Source organism: Populus trichocarpa, chromosome 3 (genome assembly GCF_000002775.5).
Source record: "Populus trichocarpa isolate Nisqually-1 chromosome 3, P.trichocarpa_v4.1, whole genome shotgun sequence".
NCBI lineage: Eukaryota > Viridiplantae > Streptophyta > Magnoliopsida > Malpighiales > Salicaceae > Populus > Populus trichocarpa.
The window spans coordinates 8,794,307-8,805,731 of NC_037287.2; the positions used below are offsets into that span (position 1 = coordinate 8,794,307).

Sequence of the window (11,425 nt, forward strand, 5' to 3'; positions counted from 1 at the left end):
TTAGCTCATCAATTTAGCTTTTTGTATTGGAAATGCTCCTAGGGGAGATACATACATCTATCTTATAGGTATAGGCTACATTATTGAAAGTGACAACTGGCATCCAACATTATATTTTATCGGGTCACGTCTAATACTATATAGAAAACTGTTCTTGGCGTTAAGTTTTCAATAAAGCATGGTATATTTTTGCGTTTAGAAAAGATTTAATTTTTTTATTTTAAATTAGTTATTTAATATATTTTTATTTTTTTAACGTGTTAGTATTAAAAATAAAAAAAAATTATTTTAATAATTTTTTAAAAATAAAACATTTTATAAAACAGTAGCTTCAATTTACAAAACCAGCTATAATCTCCTATTTAGTATTGTATTCCAAACAAGATTTGGGTTAAAAGTTTCAAAAAACTATTTATACTTAAAATTAATTTTTTTTTATATATATTTTAATCATTTTAATATACTTTATTAAAGATAATTTTTTAAAATAAAAAAATTATTTAAAATTATTTTCAAATAAAAAATACTTTAAAGAATTATCAATATCACGTATGAAAACACTGCTGTGTGGGCAATCACTTCACAGTACAAAACCAGCTTTAACTTTTAAGTGATGAGCGGAAAGCTTATAATATTGTTTGGGCCTTATTGTTTGAAAGAGTATAAACAATGGGCCATTGAAGAACTTGGGCTTGATGTGTTGGCCCTGTTGTTCGACTTGGTACGGTCGTTTATTTTGATGACAGTAAGTTTAGATAGAAAATGAAAAGGGATATATGTTCAAGAATCGAAGAGAATTGTTGTTTAGGTTGGATGATTATTTTTTATGTAACTCTCCCAAACATAGGATGGTGAAAATGAAAAAAACATATTGAATGACAAGATACTTGGGAAAAAAATGATGGAATAATATTTGAAAAGAAATCATATACAAAATTGAAGAAAATTGAAAAAAAACTATAAAGGTAGGTCTCGTTTGTTTAACGGAAAGTAATTTCTGAAAAATTATTTTCTAAATTTTCTTGTGTTTATTTGTCATTAGAAAGTTAGTCAACGGAAAACACTTTCCAGTCAAAGAAAAATTTATCTTGGTTTCTAAGAAAGTGTTATCCTTTTATTTTGGACGGAAAATACTTTCCAGAAGTTGTGAAAAATTTAAAAATATCATATTATTTGCTGATTATATCAAATTTTATCCTCAAACTTTTAATTGCTATATATATATTATTTTGAATATTTTTTTCAATTTCATCCCTTAGAATTCGATTTTTATATTAACCTTGATCCTTATTTTTATAATTGTTATTTGATTTTCTCATATCATTTTTTAATTGAATTTTTTTATCTATCAAATTTGGTCCTCATTCTTTTGATTGTTACTTATTTTATTTGAAATAATTTATGAAATGGTAATTATTATTATTTTAATTTCTTCATATTTTATTTTTTTTATTTGTTAGATTTGATTTCTATTATTTTGATTATTATTTATTTATTTGAGATAATTTATGAAATTATATTTTTTTTTCACAATTTCATTCTCATTCAACTTCTTAATTTGTAAGATTTGTTCCTCATTATTGTAATAAACTTAAAAAAATAAAATATTAATAAGTTATTTTTCAGTTTATTTTTCATGTCCTAACCAAATACTGAAAAATATTTTGTAATTTATTTTTTATTATACTATTAAATATTAGAAAATAATTTATTTTTTTAAAATTTATTTTTTAAAAAAAATTATTTTCCAACAAATAAATATGACCCTAGTGAACGGTGAGAAAAAATCGATTTATACAAGAGGGCATGCATGTCGAAAGAAGTCATATCTATAATCTATGAATTACTTTCCCACATGTAAAACTAGCTTTAACCTTTATCCAAACTATTATGCTAGTGGTTATATAAACAATGAAGCATCGTAATATATTTTTATAATTATTTTATAATAACCTCATGTTATAACTCAATTAGTTATCGTGCGGGGACATGTTAAAGAATGCAACTTCAAGCTTTGAAAGGTGCAATGAAAATTTTATTTTTAATTGCTTTTTTATTTTTAAGATTTTTATATAGATTTTAAATATAATTTTATAGTTATTATTAACTTAGCTTTAAATCACACACAAAACATGAACATGCTATTTTTATTTTTTAAAAACAATTATAAAATATTTTTAAGAAAAACTATTATTTCAGTTCAAAATGTTGTTAATAAAATAAATAAGATATTCTTTAATAGAAAGATTTATTTTGATAAAAAAATTCAAAATGATTGTAGTTTCATGTTTAATAATAATACTAAATAATTTTCTAAGACCTGAATATTTTTTTATTTATTTAAATGTCTTTTAATCCCTTATATCATAGTAATATACAAACTAGAATGGACAAAATTAGCTTTTTGTATATTGGCATTTCGAATATAAGGTTTGTATGGGTTCTATTAAGAATTGGTAATTATTTAGGTGGTGGCCTAGTGGTAAGAGTTTGGAACCAAGAGATTTATTTTCTCTGTCGTCTCAGGTTTGAACACTGTGGTTGCTCATATGATAATCACTAGAGGCTTACATGGCCGTTAACTTGGTAAGAGTTTGGAACCAAGAGGTTTACTTTCTCTGTCGTCTCAGGTTCGAACCCTGTGGTTGCTTATATGATGGTTACTGGAGGCTTACATGGCCGTTAACTTCAGGGTCCATGGGATTAGTTAAGGTACACGCAAGCTGACCCGAACACCCACGTTAAACTAAAAAAAAGAATCGGTAACCAAATGATGTAGTGGTAATGATTTGGTGTCATGCAGGGCAGGGTTAGGGAAAAAAATAAATTAAATTAAATTAAAAAAATGAATTAAAAAACCTAAAAAAAAAATTAAAGCCCAGTTTCATTTTAAGACTTTTAAAAGTAATTAAACCGAATCAAACTAGACCCTTAAAAATAAATATAAAAAATTAAACTATGCTTATAATATAGTTTCATAAGAATGAATATAAAAAATGTTTTTTTTTTAAAAAAACCTTATTGTTCATAATGACAAAATACTTTGTGTTCATAATTAAAAAAAACCTATTTTCAATGATTTATTCTTTTTATTTTTCAGTTTTAATAATATTTGAAAGTGTAGTAATGATTATTTTTTAAAATATTTTAAAATAATATATTTTTAATTTTTTTATATTAATATATTAAAATAATCTAAAAATATATATAAAAAAATTTTAAAAAAATATTTGCAAGCCTCTGTTTAGGCCGTGGGGTTCATTTCCGCTGGTCAGAGCGTCAAATAATTTGTTGGGCTGATTCTATGAAACGTAAACGACGAGTCACTCGTTTTTTTTTGTTGGCTCAAGGACTCCGATAGCCAGTCCACAGAACAGATTACAGAACAGAACTACTAACCTGTCAGACACACAGAGACCCGACAGAAGACGCTTAAAACTAGTCTATCACAATCTTTGTGAAGCCTTCTTTTTCGAACATTTAAGATTAGATTGGAACTGGTTTTGCTCACTTTTGACTCTTCATTCACTACTTTCCTCCCCCATTCTTCAAACCTTTCAACTTTCAATGGCTTCTTGTAAATCCCTCCTCCCCCATCTCTCTCTCTCTCTCTCTCTCTCTCTCTCTCTACACACACACTGACTGAAAATAATAATAATAATTTCATATATGGATACGTCTCAAGTTATTGTAATGTGTGTTCTGTTAAATTTTCTTTTCTTTTTCTTTATGGGGCAGTTTAATTTTCTGGGGCTTGTTTCTTTGCTCCTTGTTTCCAATACAGTTTTGAGTTTGAAGGAATTCAAAGATTGTTGTGAGTTTGGTATCTCTCTACACTTTGATATTCTCATTGGCTACCATTTTTAGTGCGAGGTGTGGGATTAATGCACGTTTGCGCTTTTCTCTTCTTTTCAAGTTCTTTCATGATACATAAAACCTCAAAAAGCTGGATGTTCATCTCCAAGCATTCAACTTCCAATATTAATTTAATGCTCACAGTTATTGATACCTTTAGAATATTTGTGAGAATAGTTGATATTGCGTACAGTGAATTTAACTTGTAGATAGAGTTATTTTTCCCTTGTAACTTAATTGCTCTCCTGCTCTTTCTAGTGCCAAATTTCAAGAACACTCCACATAGGAGAAACACATGGTTGAACATATCTAAAGCCTAGTGCTTGGTATCCCAAGGGAAGGATAAATAACATGAAATATGCGTTGTATCTGATTCCATAGACATTTCTTTCTATAGCGACTATATAATTGGCCATATATGTTCGTGGCCATCGCCATGAAAATGCCATCTTGTCAAACAACAAGGATGGGTAAGAATTAGATGATTATGGGCCTAGAATAGTATTCATATTTAAGATTATAAGATGTCTTTGTTCCTTTGATGTGATTCAGACATGTGCTGGGAAAAAATATTTTGACCTGCTTTTGTACTTTGTGCTTTGGTTCTTACAGATAGCTTAGGAGCTTTAAATGTTAAACTCTCAAAGTTGGATTTTGGTGGAGGAAAGTTTGGTAATCTGCAGCAACGAAGTGGCGTAAGAGTGTGGATGGGTAGGGTACAACTGCAATATGCTGGTGTGGCTATATCACATAAATCAAGAAAAGCTTTCAGGTGTTGTGGCTCGGCTTCTGAAGCTGAGTGTGAGTGTTTTTTGTTGCTATAACTACACTCTTGTTTAGGTTAATAGGCTCCCAAGTTTTAGTGAGTAAAAGTTCTGTTGAATATCCCCTTGCCTTTTCATTTTAAACTTCAAATCAAATCTAAAAACTGGTTGATATCTAGTTGTTCTTTTCTTCTTCTTCTTCTTCTTTTCTTTTTGAATTCAAACCCTGTTTTACTCAAAAGAACTTCACCAACTGGTAGGTGGAAGGCTTGTGGAATACTGTCTGACAGATCGTCCTTTTTCTATACCAGTATCATCCAGCTTTAGTTATGAAAAACCTTGTACATGATGGCCTGAAATGCTTCTTATTTTTCTTCTGAGATCAAATAAAATTATCATTGGAAAAAAACGAGCATGCTATAGCACTTTTTGTCTTAGAGGTTTTTATCACTATTTTTTCCATAATAATGTTATCTTTTATCAATAAGATTATGTATTTCATTTTACATTAGCTCCATTAGGATCCATCTGGGAGTGTTTAGATGCTTTTTAAAAGTGCTTTTGCCTTGAAAAAACATCAAATTGATGTTTTTTTTTAGTGTTTTTCAATGATTTTTATGTGTTGATATAAAAAATAAAAAAAAAATCATTTTGATGCATTTTCAAGTGAAAAAAACTTATAAAAAGCAACTTGCATCACAATACCTGATACACATAAAAACTTTCAATAAGAAGGTTCTCCATTCCAAAAAGTGGGGACAAAGCCCATTTCACAAAGGGCAAAACCCATATCGTCGATGAAAATCTTTTGGTTAGCACACTCCACAAACCATATCATCCATAATCATCCACATTGTTTGTTTAATCTCTTAGAAATTTTCTATGCCAAAATCTACTTAAGCATGCACGTGCACCTTTTTATAGTGGTTTGTGAAATGTCTTCTATGAAAAATTTCAAGCGACAAGGGACCTACTGACTGAGAGCTTAGAATCATGTATTTTTTTTTTTTCATCCTGAATGAAATTAGTTGCCTTCATTCCTTGCGTATGTTTAATCAAATTCAGAATGCTCTGATGCATCCTCGTGAGCCTGTTATTTCAGTATCATTGAGGTTCTCTTTCCAATCTATAGAATCCTGAATTCTTGAGCAATTAAAAGTATAGCAATTGACAATAGTTAGAAATCCCTTTTATTGATCTGATGATTGATTGAAACTGTTATATTTTTTAGCCAGATGTTGTATTTCCCTTTTTTTTTTCAGGGACTACAAAAGAGACCACATCATTGGGTTTGACAAGCCAACTTATTCCAAATTCATCTGAGGTGAGTACCTCATCTTGGTGTTGCATGAAATCTAGATACTGCATCTTTTTCTGCTGTTAGGTTGAATATATGTTGTGTATAACAGATGTTCATTAGTTTGTAGGTGATACTCAACAACAATAGGTTGTTTGTATTTCTTTCAATGTGTTTGTTCTGAGCTTAGTGCTTGGTTAATCATTTCTTTTCTTTATGAACGGATGTGGTAACTCAATTTTGTGCCTCAAAAAAAGAAAAAAGAAAAAAGAAAGGCTATGCAGGAAAAGAAAGAAAGAAACAAAGAAATTGTACAGTATCTTACTGATACAAATAGCATTTGATGTAATGATGTCATATCACTTCTGTATGGAAAGTGATAGCACCACACATCACTTGTCAGTTTATTAGCTTGTTTTATATAATTATTGCTTTTATGTAGATTTTCCCAATAATGTTTCTTTTCTTTTCCTTTCTATCAAGTATTATAAATTGGACACATGGTCGCACCAGGTAGATGGTTAATTATTATTTTAACTTTTGAATTTAAGAGCAAGCTGGTCACTTCAGATTCAATTTGAGTGGTGAAGACATTCCTTTGTCAGGAACGACTTTTTTTTTATACTGATTCTATTTTATCAGTTGTCAGCTATATGTAGCATTAACCTCTTGTCAGCTTTATTCATGCCTGTTTGAATTTTAAATGCACATATCCAGTTGGACTTGAGCTTTTGTTTCAAAGAAGGTTGCTTGACTTTCTGGTTCTGAAGGTGTCTTTCAAGATGAGTCTGTCTTCTTTTTTATTTACTTGGTGGCAAATGTTCTTCATAGGATATTATAGAGGGGTGGAGAGAGTTTTGGTAAAAGGTTTGCTAATGGCATTGGAGGGTGTTGAGGTGTCTGACCTGCAATTTGCAGATGACACTTCCATTTTTTTGTCTAATGATAGACTGGATTTAGGCAATGTGTTTTATTTGCTCAGAGTGTTTGAGTCACAGGTGTCTTGAATGCAGATTAATATGTCCTAGGCATCTGAGCTGAGGATCAATATGCCTTAGAGAGTAAGGGTTTGTCATTTGCTTGTGTGAGAAGATGCTGAATTTTGTTACCTTTCCTTTCCTGTGTTTGGAAGTTTCTTTTTTATTGAAACACGTATTGGTTAAATTTCATCTGCAGATTGAATCTTTGGTCACTGAAATATGCAATACAACTTCAATAGCCGAGTTTGAATTGAAAGTAAGCAGATTATGAACTGCTCTATATCCATTTTTCACCACTTGAAAGTAATTTGGATTTCTTAGCAGATTATGAACTGTTCTATATCCATTTTTCACCACTTGAAAGTAATTTGGATTTCTTTTGCCTTATTCTGTAGCTAAAGAGGATAAAAACTTCATATCTATTTTAAAATCTGACGGTGTTTCCTTCTACCTCTTCTTCCTCTTTCCCCACTGATTGTTAGCTTGGTGGGTTTCGGCTATATGTGATGAGGGATTTAACTGAGAAAAATGAACCTACACCTCAACCCCTGCCTCCTCCTCCTCTTGCTGTCACTGTGAAAACTACTACTGATGCATCTGATCTCAATGGGTCAGCTTCTACATCTTTAGCCATCTCCAAACAAGAGCCTTCTTTTGGGGGGATTAAATCATTTCTTGATAGAACTACTGATGAAGGCTTAATGATACTGCCGTCTCCAAGGGTGAGGACCTAAATTGAAATGCTTCAAAACTTCTTTAAGCAAATGTACCTAAGTCATAAATGGTGCAGGTGGGGTTTTTCCGGAGATCTCGAACTATAAAGGGAAAACGTGCTCCCCCATCATGTAAAGAGGTACCAGTTCATGAGGTTTTGTTGTAAATATACTATTATGTACAGTCAAGGATAGAGAATAGTAAAATGGCTGATAGCATTTATATATGTGAACATGGTTGGATTGGAGTCATAAAGATGATGACCCTTTTTCTTCCTTCTGTTTTTTCATAGCATTTAGAATAAGCATATTATTTGTTTGTAATATAATTATCCTTGGTATAAAACAAACAACAAATGATTCAATTTCTTTAACACTTATTGAATAAATTGCCAATTATTTATTGTTTGTAGCACTGTAGTAAATTGATCTTAGAAATGATTGGTAATCCTCTGTAAATGTCTTGTTTCCTTGGAGTTAATTAGCAGAGGATTGAAAGGTGTGCAGAATCAAACCAGCTTCATTTCAAATTTGTTTTTCCTTGTATCACGCTATAACATACAGGTTCTAGAATTGTAGTGGTCATTAGCTCTTTTATTGCACCTTGCAAATTTTCAGGAAAAAAAAAAAGAAAGGAAGAAGGAAAACAGCTGATGGCTTAAAGTGTTCTTTGTGCTTATCAAAATCCCTACATTACCCTCTCTTTTAGCTCTGAATATCAACTTTTTTCTCTGTTGCATGTTGTAATTTCCTTATTGGCAACTGAGTATTAGAGAGAGAGAGATTCTGTTTTGTTTTATTTATTTTTCCCATAGCAAGAGTAACTAGTGCAACAGCAACTTTCTGGAAAACATAAAACACAAGGAATATATTAACGGGGCAATTTCTGGTTAGATTCTATGAGCATGGGGTTTTAGGGTTTAAAATCCTTTGCTTTGGTTATGGGTCAGTACCTGTCTGTTGGTTGCTTTCAAAGTAAACCTACGTTTGACCTTTCTTTTGCCATAACATTTCTGCCATGCAGTGTCAAAATGAATGCTAACAATTTTCATCTGCTCAAACAGAAGCAAATAATAAAGGAGGGTCAAGTGCTATGCTACATTGAACAACTTGGTGGTGAACTCCCAATTGAGGTTTGGTTCTTGACTCTTAGAGCTATGATAGAAAAAAAAACTCTATCAATTCTTTAAACCGTCTGTTGTTTTCCTTGCTGTGCTATTTTTTATATCACTTGCATCAGTATCAATTCTTTCTATTTGATTTTAATTTGAAAATACTAAATTTCATGGTCGTAAAAAAGAACAAAATATGGAAGTTATTGTCATTCTTAACTCGAGGCTGAGTTTTTCTTTATTCTTTTTTCCTTCTTAACGTTGGCTAAAATAGACAATGCAAGTCCTTTATTTGTTCTCGTGATTTCTTTTCCAGTCTGATATATCTGGTGAGGTCATCAAAATACTACGAGAGGATGGTGGTAAGTTCTCTTTTCTTCACGTATTTTTCAGGGCTTGAGTTTTTGTCAAGTTTCTTCATTTGTATTTTATACCCAAAAAGAACATAAAAAGCTGTACTCATTCGATCTGTTTAACTTGACAGAACCTGTAGGATATGGAGATGCACTGATTGCAATTCTCCCGTCATTTCCTGGGATAAAGAAGCTTCAGTAATGAGTTGGTTCATCTCTCCTTGCAGTTTCGGTGGTAATGGCATATAAACGAGTCATCCTGTGCTAAATCATCCTTAGTGGTGGATATGTGCATTCAAACTTAGGATCGTGGTTCAATGCACATCATCCAAATTTTGACATTGCTCAGGAGAAGTAATTGAACAGGAATAAAATGGAGTTTTCTCTTTGACTAGGGGAGTCCAAAATCTTCCTTCGATGTCAAAATACTGTGAACAGGAACCATGGATTTCTAGACATCTCTGAAGTTTCGGCCTCATTTGACGTTCTCATCTTTAGTTGTTTTGACTAGATGAGAAATAGGACCGCGGAGTCCTCTTTGTAACTCTCGGCTACATCCCAAGCTTAGATTTAGTTTCATTTCAAGCCCAAGTATTATTGCAATTACATTACAGGTAGATGTTTTGTATTTTTAATTTTTTTGTGTTTTGATCTTTTTGGTTATTGATTTTTTCTCATTTTAGTCCTTACAATACGTGTTTATTAAGATTTAAAGTTAATAATTTATTACTTTGTATTTTATATGGTTATCGTTATATCAGAAAATATTCTAGCATTGAATTGGTATTTGACTGTACAAAGATATTGTTCGAATAATTCTTCATTTTGAGTAAAAGGACTATAATTGAATAATAGGAAAGCATTGAGGCATGGAGGGGAAAGAAAATTTAATAATGCAGTCATGTGAAACAAGGCCAGGAAAGAGAGAGAGGAAAGAAGAATGGATTGTCAAGGTCACCATAGACCTCATGTGACGCCCGCTGCCTTATAGGAAAGAGGACGACGCCGCTAATTTGATGGCATCAAAGGCATCACCCAAACACGACGGGCTTTCCTCAAGCCAAGGCGCATGTGAAACAAGAGGTGGACACTTTTTTTTCTTTTAATTTAGTCCCTAGTTTTTTAACATATCTTTGATTCAGCCTTAATTTTTTATTAGAATTGGAAGTTTTTCCTCCTTTCAATTTAGTCCTTTGATTTGTAAAATCTCTTCAATTTCATTCAAATTTTTTAATTGATTTTTTTTCAAGATTTGTTTTTTCAATTTTATCCTTCAATATTGGATTAGTTGAGAATTGAACTACATAATTTATTTAGTTTGGTTTTGCCTTTCTATATGGTTATTATGATGTGTAACAAATGTTCTAACATAGGGTTGATGATCAATTTTTTTTATTGCTTATTTTATTAACATTTACTTAATAAAAAATGGTTTTGGAAAATAGTTATTAAACTTTATTGAGTCCATAACCCGGTTTACGAGTTTAGCGGAGTAACCCCGGTTGCTTTGGTTCACGTGTTCGGTAAGGTATCTTTTTTTTTAATTGAACTCAATTTTTCAATATATAGTTTTTAAAAAATTAGTTTTAGAAAAAAATCATGTTATAAAATTTATAAAGTCTATGAACCTATTTATGAGTTTAGAGTATAGTTTTTAAACTCGACCTAATGGTTGACCCGAGATAATGACCGGGTTATGGGTCAGCTGCGTCAGCTGGGTTAACCTATCTAAAAGGAAAGCTTTTGGCCTTGGTTTTCTAATAATGAAAACCAACCACTTACCTCTAACTCATGGTATAATGGCATGCCACCAGCCACTCAAATATATATATATATATATATATCATACCACCAGCCACTCAAAAAACACATGACCCACGTATCATCTCTTTGTTTGCTATCTTACATTCTTTTTATATCAGATGCAAGTTATAGGCATGAAATTAGCTTTTTGCCTTAGTTCTGCAGTTATCTCAATAGAATTAGGTTTTCTAGACCAAGCTAGAGTACCACTCCACTCTTTTCCACACTACCCCGACTTGTTTCCTATAATCATATAAACAACTTTCATGCACAAAAAATGCCCCCTTTTTCTCCTTCTCTCTCTAGCCACAACCTTTACGAGTGTGTTTTTGACATGTTAACCTAGATTACTCGATTTACAAGTTTAACATGTTTACTAACTGAACCCAATATGCTTTTTTTCCTTTTATTTTTTATTATCTTTTTTTTATTCATCATTTAATATTTAATTGGTTGGGAAATAAACTTCATGATTTATTTTTGTCTGCTTTTTATAAGGTTATCACGGTCTCAAATAAATATCTATCTTAGGGTTGATGCTTGATATT

The 11,425-nt window shown here is 31.2% G+C and overlaps 1 protein-coding gene across 11 annotated transcripts; it reads left to right on the plus strand.

The window, feature by feature from the left end:
* The first annotated feature begins 3,374 nt into the window (after positions 1-3,374).
* LOC18096859 (uncharacterized) lies at positions 3,375-9,815 on the plus strand. 11 transcript variants are annotated; one of them, XM_052451163.1, is made up of 9 exons: positions 3,375-4,325; positions 4,468-4,627; positions 5,882-5,943; positions 7,093-7,152; positions 7,379-7,618; positions 7,687-7,749; positions 8,674-8,742; positions 9,038-9,083; positions 9,206-9,815. In XM_052451163.1, the coding sequence occupies exons 2-9, from the start codon at positions 4,585-4,587 to the stop codon at positions 9,274-9,276; spliced, it is 654 nt and encodes a 217-aa protein (XP_052307123.1). In that variant the 5' UTR covers positions 3,375-4,325; positions 4,468-4,584; the 3' UTR covers positions 9,277-9,815. The 11 variants fall into 11 exon arrangements, with proteins under 11 accessions (XP_052307123.1, XP_052307119.1, XP_052307124.1 ...); XM_052451159.1 differs by having other exon boundaries at positions 3,375-3,873; positions 4,468-4,656; XM_052451164.1 differs by having other exon boundaries at positions 3,375-3,873.
* Positions 9,816-11,425: the final 1,610 nt, after the last annotated feature.